We start from the raw sequence: 26921 nt of genomic DNA on the forward strand, positions 1-26921 counted from the left end.
CAGGAGGGGCGAGGCGGACACCCGCTCATCCACCGGTATCATGGCTTCCTAACCGGAGGGGGAAGTGACTGAGAGGAAAACAAGGACTTTTCTCTGTTGAATGCCCGATTTAACATTCCCCTTTCCAGAACCTGAGATTAAGGACAGAGGGGTTCGGCCTCCCGATTCTCCGCCACCGGCCGCCCCTGGGATCCAGGATCTACTTTAGTTTTTGCATCGGTGAATTTCCATTCGTAAACCGTGGAAGATGGCCGACCCGGCGGAGTGCACCATCAAAGTGATGTGCCGTTTCAGGCCCCTGAACAGCTCTGAGGTTACCAGAGGCGACAAATACATCCCTAAATTTCAAGGGGAAGACACTGTCGTTATCGGGGTGAGTTGCTTTCGTCTGAGAGACCGCAGACACTAACTTCACAGAACTCTGACACATCTCGCCATTTCTGATTGTCCTGTAGCTACCGCGGTTAGCACCTTAGCTTGTTAGCTCCAGCTAGCTGCGCGGAGCTGTCATTCAACAAAGCCATAGACAGTCAGGCTGCCACGGGCTTAATTATCACTGGCGTCAACCATTCCGGTCCACCACATTGGTCTGTAGACTATTTATTAAGACATAATATATTACGTAGCTCTGCACTTGTAACTGTACAGCTGACAATTGTGGGCAGTTTGCGTCAGCATGAAGGGTAAACCAGCTTTGATATGGTGATAGCTAGCAAACTGTTGGCTAACAGGCTAGGCCAGCTCATTGCAGATTAACTGGCCCCGGCTAGCTGGCTAGTTTTAATGCTCTAGCTTAATTAATGCTAACACGAGCTATTTGGCCAACTGGACACGTACCGGACCCTCCTATAAATCGTGTTGGAGGAGATCTGGCTATTACAGAGACGTGTGCTGTTATTAGAGATAAGGAAGAAGATTCTGAGATTTAATAACTATGATACCAATTAAAGATGATATTAATCTAGTTTGGTGTATTTGAAGAGCCAATTTCTAACATACGTCATCTGAAGACGCTGTAGTCTCAATTCATAGCTAAGTGTGTTCAATTTTGTCAGATTGTTTTCAGATTCATTCCAGCCAATTGCTTTTAGATTAGAATACAATAACAACCAGTTCAGTTCCACCCAAGAGACCCTCAATCAGGCAGTTCCTGACTGGTACCCACGTTTCCCTTTGCTTTGAGATCTGACTTGCCAGTTCTAGGTTTTACCATTTCTTGTCTTCCCCAAAAGGACTATAACATGTAAAAGAGCAACATATTCTGAAGGTTCTTTAACAGAGTATGTTGTAACACAACATAAAAGAAAGAATTTCAAGATTATCCTCATTTATGCTTTAAAACATTTGTCTCTAACCTTGATTAGGTCATCAAGGTTGATGCGTTTTATTGACCAAAAATGGTGGAAGTTTGCCGTTTTGATCCCAAGTCAGGCCAAGAATTTAAAAAAAATCAGTTGTTTCCCCCCAATAACAATTTAACCTGAAGGTCATTGGCAACTTGCTGATTCCAATCTGTGTCTGATTGATGGTGCATGTCTACACCATGCAGTCAAAATTCAGTGAACTTTAAGTTGATGTTGTTTTTTTTTTACAGCTGTCAAAAGAAATCAGCATTTTGAGATAAATATTTGCAGTGGTTTACTAAGAGACTACATAAATTATTGGCAGCAATACTTGCAAGTAAAGCATAAACTGAGAGTTGACCATAAAGAAAGCTGATTGAGGGAAGTGGTCAGTAGCTTAAGCCTATAGCAACAAAACTACAGAGATGACACAGAATAAACTTCATCAATAAGGAAAGTTTTAGGTCCAGTCTCTAAAGCTGACAGGGACTTTGGTCTCACACAAAGGAAGCCTGATAACTGAAAACTCTGCCGCCCACATAATTATTATATGATAAAGCATGCTTTCATTAAGGACAAGAAAACACATTAAATTAGAGTTTTAATTAAAACAGGCTTTTATCCATAGAGTGCACACAACAGCATATTGAATGCTCCATGAGTTTAGATAAGATGACATCATGAATAATGTAGTGAAAATATTGATTTCGGTTAACCCAAGTTATCCTCGCCTTAACATTTCTTTTTTTTATCCTCACAATGTCTCCACCACTCTTCCTCAGCTTTATGATCCAAGTCACCAAGATTTAAATCAGGTCTTGGCACAAAAGAAAGTGACAATCTATCAAGGACCATAATTATTACTGACCAGCAAAGTCTTAATGAGTGTCACCTGAAATATCGTAGACTACCAAATATCACATCCACGAAGTCCAGTTCCGATTTTGCTCTCACTGAGACTGGGACAAGGATTGTGATTAGCTTTTTCTAGTTTTACATTGAAAAAGTTCTCTTTTCATAAATTGTTTAGTTGGGAATGAATCAGCCTTGTCATCACTGCCATTAGGCTCCTGGTGATACAGACCCGTATCAAGCCTGGTAAGTGAAAGGCATTGGCACTAATTCTACAATGAGAAAGGAAATCACTCATGGTGTTGTGTTACTAGCGCTTGATTGATAGAATCAAACAAACATAAGGATCATGCAAAAAGGAAACTTTATTTTCATCGACCTACAAGGCATGATAAAAAAGCCTAGAAAAACTGCAGAGGTGTCAGTCTGTATCTGTATGACTGAGGTGAACTTACTTGACATTAATTAGTAGGTTTACTAATATTTCTTTTAGCTATTTCTGTAGGTAAAAAACAGTTCACGTGCTAGGCTGACATACAAAAGCCAGTGGTTTACCATAAAACATGGTTAAATATTAGTTTTTTTAGAAGCTGCCGTTGCCTTGTGGACTTTGACTGTAATATGCTAACTCATGCAAACCAATTTAATCTCATATTTGACAGAGAATGAGGCCATAGAAACGTGTACTCAATAGATCTCATGAATTTGCTGGTTTGGGCTGATGAGATATTTATCCCATTCCCCTTTTATTTAAACTTCAGGCTTAAAATGTTAAATACAACAGAGTTACTCATTTGTTTCATACAAAACAAAGAAAACAGTTGTAATTGCTGTGACTTCCTCAGCAACCTTGTTGAATCTGGATTCAGGCCATTAGCTTTCAGTGCCCCTAAGGCGTGGCAAAGCCCTGCCCAATACAGAGTGCCCGTCATGCTGCTGGAATACCAGTGCACATTGTGTGAGATGAAGGGGTGTTGCAAAGTAGCAGCCTGTTGCCTCTGATGTTGCATCTGCTTTGACAAATACATCACTTACAGGGCACAGAGGTAGCAGCAGCATTACCCCAGGCCTCCTGGGTAATCTCCTTGTTTTCTCTCCTGGTTACCAGCTGTTCGACCAATCAGGGTAGGCTGCTGGCCGGGCGCTGGGCAATCTCTTGGGTTGGGGTGGGTAATTATTTTGGTGATGTACTTTGTTTTGCTGGTGCTCTTAATAAGGGTGACCTAGAGACTTAGCAAGTATTTGTATTCATTTTTATAGTCTTGGGGGTGTGGACAGTACAGTGCTTCATCCTCTCAGCCAAGCTGTGTCACAAGCAGGCTCTGTTCAGGCTTTAGTTTTCTGACGCTCTGTTTACTTGAGGTTTTGTGAGGTCATTTGAACATACTGGTATTTATTTATGTTTTTGCCTGAAAGGCAGGGAGATAAAATTTCTAGATGAGGTGTTGGTGGTGATATTACAAGCTGGAATCGCCAAGCTAGCCCGGCCCACAAAGGGCCAACACGTAGGTACATTTTTCATGCTGCTGCTTCTCCATTCACTTGTAAGCTAAAAGATCGTATTAATGTCCAATGGTTTGCTGTCATGTTTCCTCTTTTCACTCAGGAACCCACGGAAGCCCTATCAAACAGAAATGAACCATTTTTAGAAGATGTAGCTGAGAAATTGTGTGAGAGATAACAGGAAAGAAAAGCAGCAGAGATCAGTGAAAGTGTGCCTACTATAGTTAAACATGTGGGATGCACTAATCAGTCTGGTTTATGTTTTACCATATGAGCACCAGGAAGAAGAGGAAGCAAAGCGTTTACCCAAAACCAAAACGGATGAATTCAGCTATCTGTAGCAAAATAAGTGCATTTCAGTTTCATGTGTCATACAATGAGGATGTTCTGAATAACCTTAGTCTGTGACTGTGCTTTATGAGTTATATTATAGCAGAGCCATCAGGAGGGGGAGGAGTGTGACTGAGCACCATTGAACACTCCAACAGTACATTGCAATGTAATTGCAATTTTAGTCAGTAATCCAATTTGAGAGAAGTGTAAGTAACGAGGCTAGTAGATGCAGTAACAGTAATGACGTTAAACCTCCTATTGTTTGCTCCCAACCTTTGTCAGTGTGGATATCTGCTCGGTGCTGCTGTTCTAGGCAGGGTTAATGACCAGGATGTAGTTCTCTGGAGTGACTTGCAGGTGTTTTAAGATGCTGCTGGGCTGCATACTCAGAGCTGCACCTGAGGAACGGGGCAAAATCCTATGATATCAAGTTTTTTTTTTTCCACTCAAATTAGGAGTGTGTTATTATCCCCAAACCTGTAAAAACTGATAAGTGGCAACTTTAGTGTGACTGCATCTGTGCGTTCTTAAGGTGGCTGCAGGTACAGAAGGCATCGGCCGATAATGCAATAAAACCATGCAAGACTTAAGAAAAGTTATGACATGATCGGTTTTTATTTAAAACCCATTGTCTAAAACATACAGAATAAACACCCACTACATTTATTGTTATCTGCTCCAGTAGTGCCTGCTAACAGTACTTTGTTAAAAGAGTGTTACATCAATCAGGATCAAATCGCTTTTAATGGGCAAGTGAATTTTTCTAGATCCCTCTATAAGTACCTGAGGTTTAAGGACAACTATACCAGTACAAGCACACAACAACAATAGGGCAAAAAAAACAACTACTACTATATAGACAGGCTGCTCAGTAGGAGATTTAAGAGCTGTTAAGTCATAGTTTTGCTCTCCTGGTCATGTATAGTTGAATTGACTGTAGTCTGTCTAGGTTAATAAATATGTATGAATGTATACATATTTGCACAAAATGTGTAAGATCAGATATTGAATAATAGTGGAAATGTAGACAAAAAACCTCAATACATTATGTACCTGAATTTGACAATAAGAGTGAGGTTTTCCATGGCGCAACTGTAAATATTTCAAATCTGCCGAATTTGTCTTTCTTGTAAGCAAGGGACAGGTGTAGGAGCCTTCTTTCAGCCAGCTGACCAGCAGTGCGCATCTGCAGGTTAGTTGCAGCTTCCTTTTAACATTTCATGGAAAAAAACTTTAAATCATTGAAACGGTATAATGGAGTATTTTAGCCTTTTCTAAAACCATTGTGTACCTTGAAGCGGTTGCCAACCAATGGCGAAGTTGCCCCTGAGGTGCGACTGCTTGTCTAAAAAATGTTGTGAAAATCCAATGATGTCGGCTTGCAGCAAATATGTTTTTCACCCTAAATCGGGGTGTGTGTCTCATGTGCTGTTCTTCCTAAACCAGCCAGCAGTAATCGGTGAAACACAAGCTGTTTTTCAGTATTCTGATCCTGACTTCCTGCACATGGACCAGTCTCCGTCTGTTTTGCTACCTTGGATACTGGTAATGCTCTCTAAGTTGTCACGTTTCACTCTTACAGCCCTGCCCCTAACAGCCAGAGATGAGATATGAGTCAACCTGGATTACAAACCCCCAAACACAGCACGCCATCTCAGAGAAACGTCAGAATTGCTTGTAACATTAGATTTATTGCCCTTCACTTTCCATCTTCAATGCAGCTATTGATCTGTATCTCGCAGGAATTGTGCCTTGAAGTTCTGTTTGGCCCACAGGTTGCCAACATCAGTTACACTGCTTGATTCAACTAGATTGACTCCTAAATTGCTGCTTAAAGCTCTTGAGCCTTTGTAGAGCTGAATTTAGGCCTAAAAAAATCCTTAAATGTTAAAGATGTTACGGTTCCAATAATGTCCTGTATCGTCCCGTCCAACACTGGCAGGGGTTGCCTGAAGTACAACATCCCTAAAATACCATCTACTGGGCTCCACCTTTGTAAAAAATGTTTAAAGATGCATTAATGGGAAAGTTTAGATAAAGTTTAGGCTTGGCTTGAATTTGCTGGGTTATGTCACAAAAACATTACACGGATATTCGTCTGACTTATACTGAACACACAAGAAACCCTTATCGTAAACATCCTGTTCGGTGTTTATGCGTTAATAAGAAAAATGTCTGTCCACTCTAGGACAGTTATTTGAGAAATCATAAACCGGGTCTGAGACACTTTGTTACTGTCTCTGTGAACGCACCGCAGCCTCACGAGGGTTCTGAGGTGCTGTTGGCCCCATTATGCCTCTGAGGTCCCGATGAGAGCTAAGTTGGCAAGTAGGTGTAAAGTGTTCGATGTCATGAACAGAGCTCAATTATAAGCAGCGGTGCTGCCATCGCTGGTTGGTTCCATGACGCCAGTGTATGTAAGTGTAGGACATACCTGGATTAAACGGTTGACTTGTCGGAAGTAAAGGTGGCTTAATGAAGAACTCGTCTTTGGAGCCATTTCACAGAAGAAGGAAAAAAAAACGTACACCTGTCTTCATTTAGTTAGAAAAGAAAATACCGCAAATAATTCAACAAAATATTCTTTCATACAAATTTTTTGTACCTTCTTTTTATTGAGTGTCACAGTTATAGCTGGTAACAAAACCATGTAACCCCACCCCTCCTCCACACAACCCGGGGTGGTGCAGGTAGGATGCACCTCATGGTGACATCCGCAACAGAAATAAATAAAATGATTAAAATACAATAAGAATAAAATTCAAATGATACAATTCGAAATAAACAAATTAATTAATCCTCACTGGGTTTCAGTGACATGCTTTAATTGATTGAGATGGGATATAACTAAGTAGATTGGACAGAAACGTAATAATCATTTTTATCAGTAAATTGTGTTTCTCATACTATTTCCTCTCTATTTCAGGGTAAACCCTACATGTTTGACAGAGTGTTTCAGTCAAGTACAACACAAGAACAAGTCTACAACGCTTGCGCCCAAAAGATTGTAAAAGGTAAGGTTTACTTTGCATCTTTTTAGCTGAGTTACTGTTTTCAGGCGTTATGCAGGCTCCTTCAGATTGCGCCCCCCTCCAGGTTGTGTGAATCATCACTTCACAGTTTTATTTCTGTGCTTGTTTCTAATAGATGTTCTTGAGGGATACAATGGAACAATTTTTGCTTATGGACAGACATCATCTGGCAAAACACACACCATGGAGGTAAGAACACGTTTTTATTAATACTTTCAGGGCACCGTTTGAGTGAAATTTAGCTTTTTAAATTGTCTTTACTTCCTGTTTGTAGGGGAATCTCCATGACACAGACTCAATGGGCATCATCCCCAGGATAGTACAGGACATCTTCAACTACATCTATTCCATGGATGAAAACCTGGAGTTTCATATTAAAGTAAGCAGAGAGCTGAATAGAAAGATTTGTAATGATGTGGTTTTTGCCCATGGTTTGGTGATTTTTCATCTTCAGACATGAAGAAGGCTGTATTTACTCGCAGCTTTGAACTGCTGCATCATGTATCCTGTGTAGCTTATCTTATTTTTTTCATACTTCTGTTTTTATCATGCAGCTCATAGTGTCTCAAATCTAGTGTCTCAAATATAGCGTCTTTCCAAAGTATTCCCACCAATTGAACTTTTCCACATTTTCTCACATTAAAATCTCAAACCTTAATGTATTTCATTGGGATTTTATGCGATAGACTAACAGAAAGTTAAGTTAAGGAGACCTGGCTTTCAAAATCTTTTTTCAGTTTGCTACAAGCCATGTAGAGGACACAGTAAATGATGAGCACAACATTTAACTTTTTGGTCAGCATGCAAAACTCTGTGGTTTGCACAAATTTAGCAATGCACCTAAACCCTAGATACACCATCGCCATGGTAAAACATAGTAGTGGCAGCATCATGCAGTGGGAATTTTTTCTTCAGCAAAGCCAGGGTAGCTGGTCAGAGTTGATGGGAAGATGGATGAAAATAAATACAGGGCAATTATGGAAAAAAAGACTTAATACTGCAGTAGAGGTTCATCTTCTAGAGGGACAACAACCAAAAACACAAGAGCCCGATTAAATATAGTCATGTTATGGGACGGCCCAGTCAAAGTCCAGGCCTAAATTTAAATGCAAATCTGTGGCAAGACTTGAAAGTTGATGTTTACAGATTCTCTCCATCCAATCTGACTGATCCTGAGCTATTTTAAAAATAATGGGTTAAAATGTTAGCTTCTAAATGGTAGAGACATGCCTCAAAGGATGTCCAGCTGTAATCGCAGTGAAAGCAGATCCTGCAAAGTATTGACCAAGGGGCGCTGAATATAGATGCAGTTTTGCGCTTCTTTGTTTTGATCTACCGCAAAAAATCCCAAAAAACACATTTTAATGGTTGTAAATGTAAAAAAGGGAACAAGGTCCAGGTGTACGAGTATTCTTGAAGAGCACTGTGTCTGAAATAACACATTAGGTGTGTTGCATTTCCTCATCTATAGTATTTTAGACTCGGATGTTTGTTTCTTGTTTGCTAACACATTCTTTACAAGATTCAGGTGACATACTTGTGCTGCGTCAACAATAAACGAGGCAACCAGTCATCCATTGTTGATCCTCTCTGCTGGATAACTAATTAATGAGGATCTTTGTCTGTTCGCAGGTTTCATATTTTGAAATCTACTTGGACAAAATCCGAGATCTTTTGGATGGTAAGTGTCTAAACTGGCAGAGTCGACACTGAATCCCTCTTCCTTCATTAATTATTCCAGACTGGGGTAGCAGATGTGACAGAACAAAGTGCCAGGAGCCTAAAAATATTGGAACAGGTTGAATAGTTATTATGGACACTTGGAGGCAATAAATGCACTTACCGTATTTTCCGCACTATAAGGCGCACTTAAAAACCTTTAATTTTTTCAAAAAATGACAGTGCGCCTTGTAATCCGGAGCGCCTTATACAGGTCCTTCTCAAAATATTAGCATATTGTGATAAAGTTCATTATTTTCCATAATGTCATGATGAAAATTTAACATTCATATATTTTAGATTCATTGCACACTAACTGAAATATTTCAGGTCTTTTATTGGCTTAATACGGATGATTTTGGCATACAGCTCATGAAAACCCAAAATTCCTATCTCACAAAATTAGCATATCATTAAAAGGGTCTCTAAACGAGCTATGAACCTAATCATCTGAATCAACGACTTAACTCTAAACACCTGCAAAAGATTCCTGAAGCCTTTAAACTCCCAGCCTGGTTCATCACTCAAAACCCCAATCATGGGTAAGACTGCCGACCTGACTGCTGTCCAGAAGGCCACTATTGACACCCTCAAGCAAGAGGGTAAGACACAGAAAGTAATTTCTGAACGAATAGGCTGTTCCCAGAGTGCTGTATCAAGGCACCTCAGTGGGAAGTCTGTGGGAAGGAAAAAGTGTGGCAGAAAACGCTGCACAACGAGAAGAGGTGACCGGACCCTGAGGAAGATTGTGGAGAAGGGCCGATTCTAGACCTTGGGGGACCTGCGGAAGCAGTGGACTGAGTCTGAAGTAGAAACATCCAGAGCCACCGTGCACAGGCGTGTGCAGGAAATGGGCTACAGGTGCCGCATTCCCCAGGTCAAGCCACTTTTGAACCAGAAACAGCGGCAGAAGCGCCTGACCTGGGCTACAGAGAAGCAGCACTGGACTGTTGCTCAGTGGTCCAAAGTACTTTTTTCGGATGAAAGCAAATTCTGCATGTCATTCGGAAATCAAGGTGCCAGAGTCTGGAGGAAGACTGGGGAGAAGGAAATGCCAAAATGCCAGAAGTCCAGTGTCAAGTACCCACAGACAGTGATGGTCTGGGGTGCCGTGTCAGCTGCTGGTGTTGGTCCACTGTGTTTTATCAAGGGCAGGGTCAATGCAGCTAGCTATCAGGAGATTTTGGAGCACTTCATGCTTCCATCTGCTGAAAAGCTTTATGGAGATGAAGATTTCATTTTTCAGCACGACCTGGCACCTGCTCACAGTGCCAGAACCACTGGTAAATGGTTTACTGACCATGGTATCACTGTGCTCAATTGACCTGCCAACTCTCCTGACCTGAACCCAATAGAGAATCTGTGGGATATTGTGAAGAGAACGTTGAGAGACTCAAGACCCAACACTCTGGATGAGCTAAAGGCCGCTATCGAAGCATCCTGGGCCTCCATAAGACCTCAGCAGTGCCACAGGCTGATTGCCTCCATGCCACGCCGCATTGAAGCAGTCATTTCTGCAAAAGGATTCCCGACCAAGTGTTGAGTGCATAACTGTACATGATTATTTGAAGGTTGACGTTTTTTGTATTAAAAACACTTTTCTTTTATTGGTCGGATGAAATGTGCTAATTTTGTGAGATAGGAATTTTGGGTTTTCATGAGCTGTATGCCACAATCATCTGTATTAAGACAATAAAAGACCTGAAATATTTCAGTTAGTGTGCAATGAATCTAAAATATATGAATGTTAAATTTTCATCATGACATTATGGAAAATAATTAACTTTATCACAATATGCTAATTTTTTGAGAAGGACCTGTATATGGATCAATTGGTTAATTGGTTGATCCATACTGGTTGTACACGGCGCTCTGTCAAAATGTTTCAGTACGACTGGTAAACTACAAAGCCGCACCGCTTGCAGCATTACGGCTACCGTAGTCAGGGGCGTCGCCGAAGTAATAGCGGTAAACACCTGTACTGTACTTACTCCTAGTCCAACACCACTTGTGTGTGTATAACGTTTGAATGTACTGTTGCAGGAATTGCCTGAACTATATGTGATTAGAAGCTCAGTGTGTGGGGTGTATGTTTCGTGTGTGTGTATGGAAGATGTTGACATTACTCCTCCGGACAGAGGTGGCGCTGTGTGCTGCCGTAGCTGAGAATCAAGAATGAAGGAGTGACGTCGGTATTATTGTGTGTGTGGGGTGGGTAGAGACGGCGACCGGAGCAGCGGTGTATGAGTCTGTAAGCCCTGTGTTTTTACGTGCTGCAAAGTCATTAAAAAGAACCCCGAATCTCGTCAACAACTCAGTGTTTTGATGCTGTTTCTTCATGCTCAACTCAGCAACGTATGAGTGAGGGAGTTAACCCCGAGGAAACTAGTAACTTCGGCCCTGGAGAAAGCGTCTCCCCTGTGTCATCAGACTACGGTCAGGGGACAGAAACAGGAAAGGTTAACAGTACTAACGTTTGATTTAGTGCATCAAACTGTTTCTTTTACGTGTTTACTGAATCAGGGAAAAGTTCCCTTTCACGTTTTAACTAACGTTTGATTTCAACTTCAACTTCATAGACCCCAATGCATTCCTAACGTGCGGTTGGCTCTATTCAATAGAGTTCTATGTAGAGGAGACCTTACCATGAGAGTGAATGGAGTTATCAGAACGCTGGTTTGTAGTGTATTAATAAAGTTTGACTGACTGACTTATCTGACTGTTTTGTTGACATTCTCTTTAGCACAGCTCCATCTAGTGGATGCATAACGCAACCCCAGTCAAACGTTTGACTGCAGTAGCTTCTATTCTATGCGCCTTATAATCCGGTGCGCCCTATATATGAAAAAAGTTCTAAAATAGGCCATTCATTGAAGGTGCGCCTTATAATCCGGTGCGCCTTATAGTGCGGAAAATACGGTAGTTTTAATTGTCAGTGTTTTCCATGTCTACAACAAGTGGCGCTGTTTGAAATCAGTAATGTTCATATGTGGCTCAAAACATACTGTGCAAAATGTATGGTGATTTCATATTAGCCACAGTTCAGCTGCTCTATTTGAGGTTGGGGAATTTATAGCTTTATAGTAATGAAGAATTGCAGGAAATGGTCTGAGACAAGCTCATACGTTATGAGCAACTTAAGATGCAAGGAGAAATGCACAATAAATATTACAGCATTGGCTGGAACTCTTAAGCAATTAAAATCTATTTTGTTTTACTTGAACTGACCTTCATTTCTGTTGTGTTTGTATTTTATTTCCAGTGTCAAAGACCAATTTATCAGTGCATGAAGACAAAAACAGAGTACCCTATGTCAAGGTGAGACCTGCTCTCCTGTCACCTGTAAACATCTGGTAAAACCAGCTAACGGAGCTTAATAAACTTGTTTTATGTTCCTATTTTCATCTTAAAGGGCTGCACTGAAAGATTTGTGTGCAGCCCAGAGGAAGTCATGGATACAATTGATGAAGGCAAATCTAACAGACATGTAGCAGTCACAAGTAAGGAACCATCCTGCGCTTTACAGCAAGCTATGCTGTTTATCTTTAGGCTTATGCGGTTTTGTTGCAGATCACTTTTGACCAAGACCATTTTGCTCCTCAGACATGAACGAGCACAGCTCCAGGAGTCACAGTATCTTCCTGATAAACGTTAAGCAGGAGAACACTCAGACGGAGCAGAAGCTCAGTGGAAAACTCTACCTGGTGGATCTTGCTGGTAGTGAAAAGGTGACGTAAACATCTCAGATACAAGCACCGTAATCAGCCATATTTACAACACTCTAAATGTGTTTACTTTGGCAGTGTTATCTGCTTATAATCCATGGTAGGGTCAATGTTTTGTTTAATTTTAATGGGGTTTGGTATCTTCTATGGTCTGCAGGTCAGTAAAACGGGTGCAGAAGGGGCGGTGCTGGATGAAGCTAAGAATATCAACAAGTCTCTGTCTTCTCTGGGAAACGTCATCTCTGCGCTGGCTGAAGGGACGGTGAGTTGCTTCATTTCATTTAATGTTCCCCGTGAAGCCTGGAGAAGTCTGGATCACTAATATCTGAATTTCCATCCCTCCATCCCTTCAAATTCCAAGTTATTGACATTTACAAACAGAATAAATGTATCCTAGTGAAGGAGAAAAAGCATTGGAGGCCAACCGTAGCAATCTATTCTTTCACATTTAACAATTTTTTTTACTTAAATGTCTAGAAAATCTGTAACATTTAACATGAGCATTTATCTGTTTTGGCATAATTATCTAGCTTGTTTTAATGAGCACTGAATCTCTTCCAACCTCGGGCAGTGATTTGTATTTTTTTTTTTGCTTTTTTATATTTAAATTACATGTTTAGAGTCTTAATATGAGACATTACTATTGATAAGAGCGCAAAGAATAAGAACACTGACTGTTTGCCAGCTGCACAGCCTGGAGCCTGTGCTCCAACATGTTTTCTGTATTCTTTGTGTTGAATTTCCATTTTAAGACATCTACAGGTCCTTTGTGTCTCAGAAATAACTCTGCACAGATAAAAACTCGCCTCCAAGCAACGCCTAGCTGAAGCTTTTCTTTCTCATTTCACCCTTTTCACTTTGATCAAGTGCAGGTTTGTTCTACGGCTCATTCGCTCTGCAAACAACCTGCGGCAGACAGCTGTTGATATATTTATGATGCTCTGAAACAAATTAGCTATTGTCCAGAGATGTCTCCTTCCCCACTGAGCAGAATGCTGTGTTGAAGAATGATGGCGTCCTGCTGCAGCTTAGCTGTTCGTACCAAAGCTAATCAGTTTATCAGTTCGTTACCAGATAATTTTACAGAACCTGTGAGAACCTGCTGAAGCGGTTTGAGCTCATTTTCCAGATAGGAGTGTTTTTTAGACTGGGACATCTCTGTTTAGGAAATGCCATCCTTGTTTCAGTTTTAGTTCTTCTTTCTCACTTAGATTTTTTTCTGTTTATAATTTCTAAAGAAAATATCTTCATTCACTTTTGATTCCTCTCTTCAACCTGCTTTACATGTTTTCAGGCCTACATCCCTTACCGAGACAGCAAGATGACCCGTATCCTGCAGGACTCCCTGGGTGGTAACTGTCGAACCACCATTGTGATCTGCTGCTCCCCTTCCTCCTATAATGAGGCTGAAACCAAATCCACCCTGATGTTCGGACAAAGGTAACCCAGAAGAAGAACCCGAACAGTGTTTTGGCGCGAAAGGGTGACTGAATTGTGGGGTTCTTGCTTTTAAAAATGTTTAATGTCTGGAAGACCTAAATATTTTGAGATACAGCTTCAAAATGACATTTTATACAACACTAAAAACTGAAATGTACTGTGGTAGAAACCTCAGAACACCTCTTTCACAATTATTGGCACCCTTGAGTGCAAAAAGCTGAAAATAAATTAATCTTTTCAATGCTTTTGCATGATCCATGATGCTGAAAAATAGCAATCCAGCTTTAATTTGAGTATGTTTACTGAATCAGCAAGAAATGCACTTAAAAGATAATTAACTGGTTGTCATGCTGTTAATACAGCCTTCTTCTACCATTGGGTAGAAGAAGGCTGTATTAAGGTTTTAGCAGACAGAGAGAGGGATCTTTGTTCATTTCTCTTCGCAAAATCTCTCTAAATCATCCAGAGCCCATTATCCTCTCTTATGCTCCTTCCCTTCTGCTCAGCCCACATGTTTTCTACACAGTTCAGGTGTCCGGACCGAGATGGCCATGATAGAAGGTTCATTTGGTGACCTTGAAACTGTGTTGATTTGGCCATATGTTTTAGATCAGGTATGCCCAAGTCCAGTCCTCTAGATCTATCATTCTGCAAACATTGGATGTATCCCTGCTTCAACACACTTTAATCAAATAGCTGAATTCCCTCATCTGCATTCAGCTCTGCAGACGCCTGGTAACAACTCAGCCATTTGATTCAGGTGTGTTGGAGAAGGGATGCATCTAAAAGTTGCAGGAAAGTAGCTCTCGAGGACTGGGGTCTACTGGGTTGGACCCCGATTGTTTTGGATCATTTATTCTTCTGAATTAAATAGTGGTGACACCTTTTTATGTTTTCTGGCAGAGATTTTTATGAATAATGTGCTTGTATTTCATGATGCCGTGCATTCTAGGTACTGGATGATACTCTTCTTTGATGACATTCATCCCAGTTTACTCATTTCTTTTTCAAACACTCAGAGCAAAGACCATTAAGAACACGGTGACGGTGAACATTGAGCTGACGGCAGAGCAGTGGAAGCAGAAATATGAGAGGGAGAAGGAGAAGAACAAAACTCTGAGGAACACCGTCACCTGGCTGGAGAACGAGCTCAACCGCTGGAGAAATGGTGAGGCTGAAGCCACTCTGGCTTGTTTATTCAAGCTGAAGTTTCCTCTCTTCAGACCTCATGAACATGTATTTTCCCCACCTAATACCAGGAGAGAGCGTGCCCGTGGAGGAGCAGTTCGACAAGGAGAAGGCCAACGCTGAGGTGTTGGCCCTGGACAACATTATCAACGAAAAGTCAGCTACTACACCCAACGTGCCCGGTGTTCGTCTCACAGACGTAGAGAAGGACAAGTGTGAGGCTGAGCTCACTAAGCTTTACAAACAGCTGGACGATAAGGTGAGGCAGAGCAAACCGCAGGAGTCGGTAACAAAGACATATATGTATATATACACATAATTGTATCCATGTGTTATAGAAGCGGAGCTTCGCGGGCGCTTATCTGTAGAGTCCATTCAAGACCTGTGTGTGAGCTTCTCTTTGCTGTCAGTGTTGCTCTGCTACAAAAAGTGCAGGGATCAAAGTTTGGTTTAGTGAACGCGATTATTAAATTAAACGGGATTGTCCTCAGCTAAAGTTTTGTGTTTTTAGCTTCTACGTTCCCTTTAGTGATCAAGTCTCTTGTTAGACCCTTATATATTATATATGCTTGAAGTCGTTCTGGGATCCTTAACAGATTTGTATGAATACTTATTAGATGAACAAACAAAAATGAAAAAAATAAAAACACATGCAGTAGGTGCAGTAATGCCAAACACACAACCTTTACAGCAGTTAAACAGGTTGTCAGAAGGTTCATGAAGAGGCTGTGGAGGAGTTCCTGCAGCAGCTCTGAAACAGATCCTGGTCTGAGGTTAAGGACCTTCTCAGCTCCCCTCACTATCCACTGCAGGACCTATGTAGGAGCTGTTGTACCACGCTAAGACACCGACAGACACCCAGATCTCCAGCTTTACCTCTAAAAGCTTTTTAGGACTCCATCCAAGCAGATTTATGATTTATTGGACTCCTAAAATCTTGAACTTGGGAAGAATAAATGCGCCTTCATGCATATAAGCAACTGTTAACAAACCCTAAAGCTTCATATTAGGCACGTCCTGATAAAAACGCCCATTTGAGTTATTTAAAGTTAAATCTTTGCTGATGCTAACCCTCAGTCCAGTACTTGGTTTAAACTACACAGGCTTTCACACAACATGCAATAGGCAGCATTCAGTCATTCAGACACTCCCTGTGGCAGGTAAGCCTCTGAAAGGCCTCGCTAAGGAAGCTGCCTGTTCATAGCACTGCATCCAAACATTAATGGAAAGTTTAGTAGAAGGAAAAAGTGTGGCCTTAAGAGGATTGTGAAAGAATGCTCTTTTGTGAGTTTGGAGGAGATTTACAAGGCTTGGACTCTGATTTGTTTTCACCTTTTGAATCGAATCACTGAAATAACGTTTGGATGATATTCTGTATTGCTAAAATGCACCTGTATATGTTTGACACATTACTATCAAAGAAAACCTTTGCTCATGTTGTTCATGTTATAATTTATTGTTGAAAAAGTTAAAAATGTCTAATTATACTGGTGGCATTTTATTTATTTATTTATTTTTCTTGGCTTCAGATATGGAAAACGAATAGTGTTGGCTGTTGTCAGCCTCGTGATTAACACGTTTGTTTTATATCTTTTAATTCACTAGGATGAAGAAATCAACCAGCAAAGCCAGCTGGTTGAGAAGCTGAAGCAGCAGATGCTCGACCAGGAGGAGGTGAGTTGTGGAGGTCTGACAGATGGAAAGGAGGTGCCGGTATAGAAAGAGGACATGGTCGCCATAGTTCTACAGATCATGGGAAACTTTTCTTTTTTATGTTGAACTAAACTAAAATTGATTTTATTTGTTATTTCTGATGGGTAGGAATATAGAAATGTTTATTAGTCCACTCTTTACCCTAGAGTTATTGTTTCTCTGGCACTGAGAGGTTTTATAGAAAGCTAACTGTTAAACTAAGCAAAACTTCATTAAAAACTTAATGCCATCTTGTTTAGCTGTTGGCTTCCTCCCGGAGGGATCACGAGAACCTCCAGGCGGAGCTGAATCGCCTTCAGATGGAGAACGAGGCCTCCAAGGAGGAGGTGAAGGAAGTGCTGCAGGCCCTGGAGGAGCTGGCTGTCAACTACGACCAGAAGAGCCAGGAGGTGGAGGATAAGACCAAGGAGTTTGAGACCATCAGTGAGGAGCTCAGTCAAAAATCTGTAAGGATGCCCAGACACAGAGATCCTTGTATTTACACAGTCTGTTTAAATTAGTTTTGTTTTGACACACAGATACCATATTGCAGTTAATCTGGACTTCATCGCAGTCAAACATTTAAAATTACGGGTGTCACACACTTTAAAGGTATTAAATCATGATTAAATTTACTCCTTTGGCTGAAGGCTGGCCTGCAAAGTGTTAGCGAGATGCAACCATCATGGCTTCTCCTGGCGAAACGTGCATCGAAGAAGCCCTCTGCTACTTTTGGGTCATTTCTGTTGCAGCATCATTGGTACCTTGTAGAAAAAACACCTGAGACACACTGACTGAGACTCGGGGCCGATATTTTTTTTTACCGATGTTTATTTTCATCTTGTTGTTTGTGTATGTGTTCAGGGAGAGGGAGGGAGTTGGCCATGTGGTATTTGTTTGGTCATGTGACTGTGATGCAGCACAGGATTGGGTTAATTGCCAGTTTCTTCATCATGGAGAAGTTTATATTTAAAGAGTTTAGGTTGAAAACATAGATTTAAAGAGTGTAGAGTTTAACTACATACTATAGGAAGGTGTTTAAGTTGGGTAGCCTGTATGTAATGGTACCCGACAGCTGAAAAATGCTATTTTAGTTGGCAACATGTAACTTGCTGTTAAGTCATTTTTTCATGATTCATATTGGTCTGAAATCGTCTCGTATCGGTCTTGAAAGATCTTTTGAAGTTATCAAAACCTGCACAAATCATGTGTTTGTGTCAACAAAAAGAAAGTGAGGGAGAGAAATATCCATAATATTATTATTCACAAACCTAACATCAGATTTCGTTTAACAATGCAGACAGGAAGTAGCAAATTAACCAGGCGTCAGGAAAGATTGAGCTTTAACTCTGGGTGTTTTTCATCTATAAAGTGTTATTTGATTATCTTATCTGCTTTATGCTCCTCCTGTTAATTTCTCTGTCTTTATGATATAATATACAATTAAAATATAGAAAGGCTTTTTCAGTGTTTTTTTTGTTTTTGTTTCAGTCACATCTGGGAAGGGAATCAATTATCAAATGGAGACAGTTTAATTATTTATTGATCAGAAATAATGAATGAATGTCATAATCTCCTGTTTCTTTGTAGTCCATCTTGTCTTCTCTGGACTCTGAGCTCCAAAAGCTGAAGGAAATGTCCAATCACCAGAAGAAGAGGGTGACTGAGATGATGTCCTCTCTGCTCAAAGACCTGGCTGAAATTGGCATCGCTGTGGGCAGCAACGATATAAAGGTACGAGGATTGTTTCTGCATTTTCTCTCGTGTTTGGCCCCTTCCATAAGATGTTTTAACGGCATTTTGCTTGTTCCTTGGGGGGCGGTGCAGCAGCACGAGAGCGGCAGCGGTCTGATAGATGAGGAGTTCACAGTGGCTCGTCTCTACATCAGCAAGTTGAAATCCGAGGTGAAGACGATGGTGAAGCGCTGCAAGCAGCTGGAGAGCATTCAGTCTGAAAGCAACAAGAAGATGGACGAGAACGAGAAGGAACTGGCTGCATGTCAGCTGCGCATCTCCCAGGTATTTAAAATGACCACACAAATAAAACTACCTGGCTTCTATATGAAGGTACAAATACCTTAGTTTCTGAAAGTTCTTGAATATGTGTATATATTTTCCGTCTATCCACACAGCATGAGGCTAAAATCAAGTCCCTGACTGAGTACCTTCAGAATGTGGAGCAGAAGAAGAGGCAGCTGGAGGAGAACGTGGACTCGCTCAATGAGGAGCTTGTGAAGCTCAGCGCTCAAGGTACATCTCATTATTGTTGGGTCAGACCACCTAACTAAGAACCTGGGCCCATATTCACAGAGATTCTCAGAGTCCTCCCAGAGAGCTCCTAACTTCGCCTAAAAAATCCTGGCAAGGACTCGTAAGTTCAGAGTGATTCAGCTAGCTGCTGAGAGCGACTCTGAACTAGGAGAGGATGGAGATTCCTATCTTAGTGAGGAGGTGTGGTTGAGCCCGTTGCTAGGTGTGACGCTGTCTTCTAAGAGCTGTGATTGGTTGTTGCAAAAAACCAAAACCAAATGTGCTCCTAGTGGAGAGAAATGAACCGAATTGGATTCAGAAATGTGTAAATCATGAAGATTAAACTTAGCAAAATTTAAATTCACGTCACACAGCATCAAAATGTTTGAACATAGCTTATTTCCATGCTTATCATTATTTCAATTAGGTTATTATTATGTTTACTCGCCATGCTTTTCGTTTGAATACTGCATCTATTTCATATTCATTAATTTCATTTAAATTTTTAATTATTAATATTAAAATTCAGAGTTTTACTGTGATCTCCTTCTCGTATAAAGAGGTTTAGTTTGTGAAAATGACCAGAAAAAAAAGGTGGAGAAAACCAAACTGAACAAACAGGCATTCCCAGCAGATCAATGGGTCGTTCCCTCTGCTTCCAGCACCAGCCTGAAATATTAAAATAATTCTGTACTATATGTTTGTAAGTTTGTTCACTTTTTATTCATGGTTATTCGTTATTGTTTCTATTATTTATCCTTACCTTACTAGAGGTTGATCTTTAACCCCTCCTGATCTATTTCATTTTGACCTAGGGAGATGATAAAATGTATCTTATCTCTTTATTAATAATTGTGTGATTGTTATAGAAGTTTATGTAATCATTTACTCAACTATTAAGGGGGTGGATCCCTCTACGATCGAGCCGGTAGCGTTTTATTAATTGTCTGGAGAATATCTCTCCTTTCTCTCTGTCTTCCTTCCATCTTCTCTGCTTAAGACACTCTTAGGCTCACTAAAAGTCCTCCTCTTTACTCTTAACATCTCCTCACCTTAGGAGCTCTCTGTAGGCCTAAGATGCTTCGTGAATAACTTTTATCTTACCGAGAGGAAATAGAATTCCAGAAAATCGAAGATTTTTCTTAGAATGACGTCACTAGGAGCTGCTTTTAGTGTTTGGATTCTTTGTGAATACGGCCCCAGGTTTCTATAACTAGTCACGTCATATTTTGCACGCTGGGCTTATATGATCACTATAGCAAGCTAGCATTAGGTAGCGTTAGCTTACCCTCCCATGTCCTCTAGCTTCAGCGTGTTGGCGCTCCATGGCTTCCCTCTTTCTCCTGTAATGATCCAGTGTTTCATCTTGCTGCCTGCAGCCTTCTCTGGCTCCCTTCTTTCACTCTGAGTCTGAAAACAACCGTAGACTGAGCAGCGGGTCCTCCGCTGTTGTTGTGTTTGTGTAACGTATAAATCACATCACGTTACTTTTCGTACTGTTGGGCCGCCCTGCTATTGACGATCCACATTGAGATGGTACTCAACTGTAATGGAAAATGAACCAAACCGTGTAGAGCCGACCCGAGATAAACTGGGTTTAGTAGTTTCTAACAGAAAAGGGGCCTTAGAATAGGTTCTTGAAAAGAAGAATTTCATGTATTATGAGTTATTTCTGCTTGATAACACATTAGAGTTTGTTTTGGCCCTTAATGATTTCTGTTAAACAGCTAAAATTAAAGTTATGTGTCGATATTTTGGATTTTTTTTTTTTTTTTTCAGTACGTTGACATCTTTTAACCACCTGGAAATCTTGGGTTTAATCTTTTACAGAGAAAGTTCATGCTATGGAGAAGGAAAATGAGATCCAGACTGCCAATGAAGTTAAGGTACGTCTCAATTGAATCATTACTTTTTGGTAACTATAGTTAATTCTGCCTCCAAAATGTAAGAAGTGCTTTAAATGAGCTTTTATGTTGGTGTTCAGGAAGCAGTGGAGAAGCAGATCCACTCCCACCGCGAAGCCCACCAGAAACAGATCAGCAGCCTGAGAGACGAGCTGGACAACAAGGAGAAACTCATCACTGAGCTGCAGGAGTAAGACTCTATAAAATGGCCCCTGCAGTTTGTTTCCATCAGTGCCGCTTTACTCAAAGAATATTACTCTTCAGATTTACTCATAATAATTCAGTCAGGACTGTGCCTTTTGGCAGGACATGACAAGGAACTGACAAGTAGATGTATTTCCACCAATCTTCATGTTCTGTCACAGATATTTTGAACATGACTGCATTTTGTTTCCCTCAGCTTGAACCAGAAGATCATGCTGGAGCAGGAGAGGCTCAGAGTGGAGCACGAGAAGCTGAAATCCACCGACCAGGAGAAGAGCCGCAAGCTGCACGAGCTCACGTAGGTTTCAGACATGCACAAAACGTCCTGCTTCATTACAGCTTGTGGTACAGATCCATCAGTTTCTAACTACTGTTAAGCGTGATGTTTGACACGAGGTAACCGTTTCAAATTCGTCTCCTGTGATTCAGGGTGATGCAGGACAGAAGGGAGCAGGCCAGACAGGATCTGAAGGGGCTTGAAGAGACAGTGGTGCGTTCATCTAAGCTTAGATAATAAACCACGAGGTTTGGGCACATTACTTGAACTTTTATTGAATGTTTAACTTCACTCGTTCTTTTCCGTCACAGGCCAAAGAGCTGCAGACTCTCCACAACCTGAGGAAACTCTTTGTTCAGGATTTGGCCACCAGAGTGAAAAAGGTGACAGATTGCTTTTCATCACTCATGTTTATGTGCCACTAATTGATATATTTGTATGTATAACTTGTAATTTGTTTATTTGTTCAGAGTGCTGAGATGGATTCTGATGACACAGGGGGCAGTGCAGCACAAAAACAGAAAATCTCCTTTCTTGAGAACAATCTTGAGCAGCTCACCAAGGTTCACAAACAGGTGGGAGTTACACTTCCAGGACCATTAGTTCTCATGGTAACCATTTCTCTCTGCTGCTCATTCTGCTCAGGTAGTTTTATTTAGTATTTTATTTGTCAACCTGATATTTTCCTTTCATCCTCTTCTGTGTCAGTCTGATAAACAGAACTATTTTAAACCGAGCGCTCCCTGTTTTCCACAGCTGGTTCGTGATAATGCAGACCTGCGCTGTGAGCTTCCAAAATTGGAAAAACGTCTTCGTGCTACGGCTGAGCGGGTCAAGGCATTGGAATCTGCACTGAAGGAAGCCAAGGAGAACGCTGCCCGCGACCGCAAGCGCTACCAGCAGGAGGTGGACCGCATCAAGGAGGCCGTCAGGGCCAAGAACATGGCCCGGAGAGGACATTCGGCCCAGATTGGTTAGTAGGCGGATAAGGTGGAAAACGCATCTATTCATGTTTTCTGAAGGGCTTCTCTTTATAAGCTGTAATAAAATGCAAATCTCTTTCCCCTTTTTACTAGCCAAACCCATCCGGCCCGGACAGCCTCCTGTTGCATCTCCAACCCACCCCAACATCAACCGCAGCGGAGGCGGCTTCTACCAGAACAGCCAGCCGGTGTCCATCAGGGGTGGAGGCAGCAAGCCTGACAAGAAGTGAGTGGAGACGACGTCTATTCTGCAGGAAAACGATGAGTTTGGACTTTCAAGCGTGACTGCATTTTTTTCCGAGTTCCAATCTACCTCAAATGTTGCTTATTTAAAGTCATGTAACCATTGGCAGTTGAATGTAATACAGTTCCTGCAAGAGTATTTTTACAACTTCATTTTTCACATTAATTAATTAAGTTTGTCACATTACAAGTACTGTAGTGGATTTTATGTGATGTATATAAAGTAGTATGGCTTGCAAATTGGACTAAAAATGATGCACTGTTTTTAAAATCTTTGTAAAGAGAACATTGGTGAACAAACAACATCAAGACTAAGGAGCGCAGCAGATAGGTTAGATGAAGATGAAGAGAGAAGCTAAAAGCTGGGTTAGCTTATAAAACAATACCTCAAGCTTTTAACATCTCACAGAGCTCTGACCAATCCATCATCTGATCATGGAGATATGGTGCAAGACATGGCTGTCAAGGTCAGACAAGGTAAGCACTAACCTGTGAAGCAGCCATGCTAACTCTGGAGGAGCAGCAATGCTCCACAGCTCAGATAAAGAATTGAGAGAGTTGTGTACTCCAAATATCTGGCCTTTTATAGCAAGAGAGGCATGCTAAGCTGTTGTTAAAAGGTTGCCAAAAGCCATGTAGGGGACACTGCAAACCTGCTCTGGTCAGATGAGACCAAAACTGAACCTATTGACCAATGCAGAACGCTGTGATCACAGCATCATAGTATTGGGGTGCTTTTCTTCATCAGGGTAAGGGAAGCTAGCTGGAGTTTATGGCAGAATTAATGGACCTTAATACAGGGTAGTCCTGTAAGGAAGCCTGTTAAGGACTGGGCTGGTGGTTTACCTTTCCAGCAGGACAGTGACCCTAAACATACAGCCAGAGCCTACAATAGGATGGTTTGGAGCAAAGCATGTTCAGTTGTTAGAATGGCCCAGTCAAAGTCCGGACCTAAATCTAATTGAGAATCAGTTTCAAGACTTCAGAAAACATACAAACTATTGCGCAGGGGAAATGAAGACATATATGCATGCCACACTTTTTAGATATTCCTCATTACATTTATGTGCTACTATTGGTCTAGCAGATAAAAATCCAAAAAGATATATTGAAGGTTTTAATAACAATATGTCGAACGGAAAAGGGGGGTTTGCCCTCTCGGGGTTGGAGGGGAGTCCTTGCCTCAAGACCGATCGGTGTGGTCACCGCAGTAATATGCAGATGCTGCACCGGTCCGTTGTGGTGAAGAGAGAGCTGAGCCAAAAGGCAAAGCTGTCGATTTACTGGTCGGTCTGCGTTCCTACCCTTACCTGTGGTCATGAACTTTGGGTGAATACCGAGAGAATGAGATCCCGGGTACAAGCAGCTGAAAAGGGCTTCCTCCTCAGGGTGGCTGTGCACTCCCTCAAGGTGAGAAGTGAGGCCATCCGGTGGGGTCTCCGAGTAAAGCTGCTGCTCCTCCACAACGAGGGGAGGCCTGGAGGACGGCCCAGGACAGGGAGTGTCTCTTGGCTGGCCTGGGGATGCCTCAGGCTCTCCCCCCCCCCTCCCAGGGGAGCTGGAGGAGGTGTCTGAGCATTTCATCATGCATTTAAATTAGCTTTTTTTGCAGCAAGTAAAGGATTCTCGTTTCAGCTTGCAGCTTGATTGACTGTAATTTTGCATTTATTCTTGACAACATCTTTATTTTTTTTATACTCTACAGCTGAAGAGCAGCAGAACAGAAGAAAGACACCACAGAAGAAGCCAACATCACCCTCCCACCCAGACAACTTGTCAATCCATTACAGCAAGCAGGCTCCACGGAGCCACTAAGGAGTTTCAGATTTATAAATATATATATATATATATATAAATATTCCCGGCCTGTACAGCTCCCAACCCCTTCTCCCCTCCAAACACCTCCACCCTCCCACTCCTCTCCTCCAGTTCTCATTATGAATATCTCTCTTTCTCTTATGGGATACAATAACAATAAAGAAAAAAAACACGGAGTAATTTAAATTTACAAGAAGCAGGATAATATTCTTATTCAGCGAACCAAACGCAGTCTCGGGCGCAGCGTTTTTTTTGCGAGCGAAACCGTGCCCGATCTCGAATGTTTAGCATCGTTTTTGTTTTGCACAGTCTGTCATCACCCATCGTCTTTGTGCGAGCAGTTCTGCACTGTGCCAAGCTGAATGTAATCCGTAGCAAGAAAGCAAACACCTAAAACAGGGGGAAAAAGACCAAAAAAAAATGAAGAAAATAGCTCGACCTTATAGGCTAACTTCTGTACATTTCATTATGATTACTATCAGTTGTTAACCACAGTTTTCTATGGGTAGACTTTACATGTTTCATAAAGGAGGGAAAAACTTTGCATTGCGTCGAAGGTGTCGAACACTAGTTTCTGTGCGCTCCTCTTGTACAAATGTAAAATCGGCACTACTGCACACGTTTCCCCCGGCATCTGAGAGAAAGCTGCAAGGAAACGGCTCAAAAAGAAGGATTTAAAAAAATATTGATAAAAGCCGTGGAACAGTTGTACTGTAGATGTATTTAAATAAATACCTGTGGAGGCCAATTGTTTTTATCATTAAGTTAAATTAAACCTATACTTGTTGTCGGTGGCTTCGTTGGAAGGATATGAATAATGTAGAGGGATGAAGGGGGCAAAATGAGAATAACTTCCACCTTTTAGCCTACACTAAGTTGCTAAATGTACTGTTTTCAACTCATCTAAGTGGATAATATAGCTGTTAATAGACTCTATTTATATATCTCAGCACATAAACTGCAGCCGATTAGACGGATGTGACACTCACAATCTTCGTCCTGTCCTGTCCGGGTCCCATCAGTCTCTCACATATCCAGGAGCTCTATAAGGCCCTGATCCATGTCATGATTTCTTTTCAAGGGTGCCTCGCTTCTTCATTCATCTTCTTCCCTACTTCTTTTTTAATTAAGCCCTGTGTTATGCTGGGTTTTATGTGCTCTGTCTGTTATTGTTTTATAGATGGTGTAGATGTTTGATCGAAGGGGGTGTATCGGTTGATGGGTCAGACCCTTGCTGCTGATCAGCCAATCAGGGAAAGCAGGGTCTTAAAGAAAAATACTCAAATTGCACAATAATCTGTCATCATGTGGAAGAAAGGATTTATTTAACTAAATTAGACAGCAGGTGTAGGATTTTTTTAGTGTTTTGATGTTTTTTGTTATATATATATATATTTTATTTTAGTTCCCATCACATCTGTTTTTTCTAATCATGTAAAGCCCCAGTGCATTGGCAGGAAAGCTGATGGTGACTATAACCCCCTGGATGAGAACACTAACACCTTGCATAAGTGCAATATACTGTAAGATACACTGTATGTCGGTCAGAGTTTGTGTTTGCAGCAGTGCTCCTGCCACACCTCTTTCTGTTACTCATTGACGGCTTCTTTCATCGCTGGAAACCAGAAACATGAAACGGATTCTTTTCGTTCCTCTTCTGTGCTCAATATGAACGCTGAGGGAAAGGCTCCTTTTTAGTTGAATTATGAAAACAGATTAAAGAAGCCTCAATGGAGAGGAAAAGGTGAGAGCATTGGAACAAATCCAGCTCCAAGAGGAGGATGGGAGTTCTCTGAAAGGTGTCACGTTAAGACAAGAAAGTCAGGTTTTTGCAGAACTTCCTCACACTATGCTCAAAAGAAAACAACACTCCATATGTGGCTGTTTTAGATCGGAGGTATAAAGAAGTTTCCAAAGCCCTGTGAGGAAAATAAATGGTTGTAATTGTGTTTTTCAAGCTGCAGAGAGGTATATCTCCCCGTGTCTCCGACAGGATTGTGTTTTATCTAGACGTCTGTGATAATCTGGATTAGTTAAGACCATGAACATTAAAATGTTTATCCTATGATATCCTTCCACCAAAAACTGGATAAGAAATGGGTTGCAGAGATTACTTATGGTGTTTACCGAAATTTAAGTTTTTGCATTGATTCTAAATTAAAACAAAAATGTAGCCTTTTTTTATTACTGTGTAATAGTCGGTCGATTTTTAAAGGACTGTTGTTTTTTTGGGGGGGGGGGGTGGGATCTGTCAGCGGACGCGGTACTGGATCATTCCTGGGGAACTGGGGCACAAGTAAAGCAGGGCTCTGATATGGACAGAGACGAGAAGTTAAATGAGGAGATCACGGTTTTGGATTGACTGCATGATGTAAATGTATGTGTGATTAAATAATTATGAGAAAATCTGCCTTT

At 41.2% G+C, this 26921-nt stretch overlaps 1 protein-coding gene across 1 annotated transcript; it reads left to right on the forward strand.

Annotated features, from left to right (window-relative positions):
• On the forward strand, window positions 1-26912 carry LOC124870082 (kinesin-1 heavy chain). Its single transcript, XM_047368550.1, has 26 exons — window positions 1-373; window positions 6958-7045; window positions 7179-7252; window positions 7338-7442; window positions 8696-8744; window positions 12045-12100; window positions 12195-12282; window positions 12386-12510; window positions 12665-12769; window positions 13802-13947; window positions 14967-15115; window positions 15207-15394; window positions 16741-16809; window positions 17088-17294; window positions 18418-18561; window positions 18655-18846; window positions 18960-19077; window positions 20908-20963; window positions 21062-21171; window positions 21382-21483; window positions 21615-21675; window positions 21774-21845; window positions 21933-22037; window positions 22219-22435; window positions 22539-22671; window positions 24394-26912. The coding sequence occupies exons 1-26, from the start codon at window positions 248-250 to the stop codon at window positions 24395-24397; spliced, it is 2889 nt and encodes a 962-aa protein (XP_047224506.1). The 5' UTR covers window positions 1-247; the 3' UTR covers window positions 24398-26912.
• The last annotated feature ends 9 nt before the right edge of the window (window positions 26913-26921 follow it).

The sequence above is a fragment of the Girardinichthys multiradiatus genome, chromosome 6 (assembly GCF_021462225.1).
Source record: "Girardinichthys multiradiatus isolate DD_20200921_A chromosome 6, DD_fGirMul_XY1, whole genome shotgun sequence".
NCBI classification, from domain to species: Eukaryota; Metazoa; Chordata; class Actinopteri; order Cyprinodontiformes; family Goodeidae; genus Girardinichthys; species Girardinichthys multiradiatus.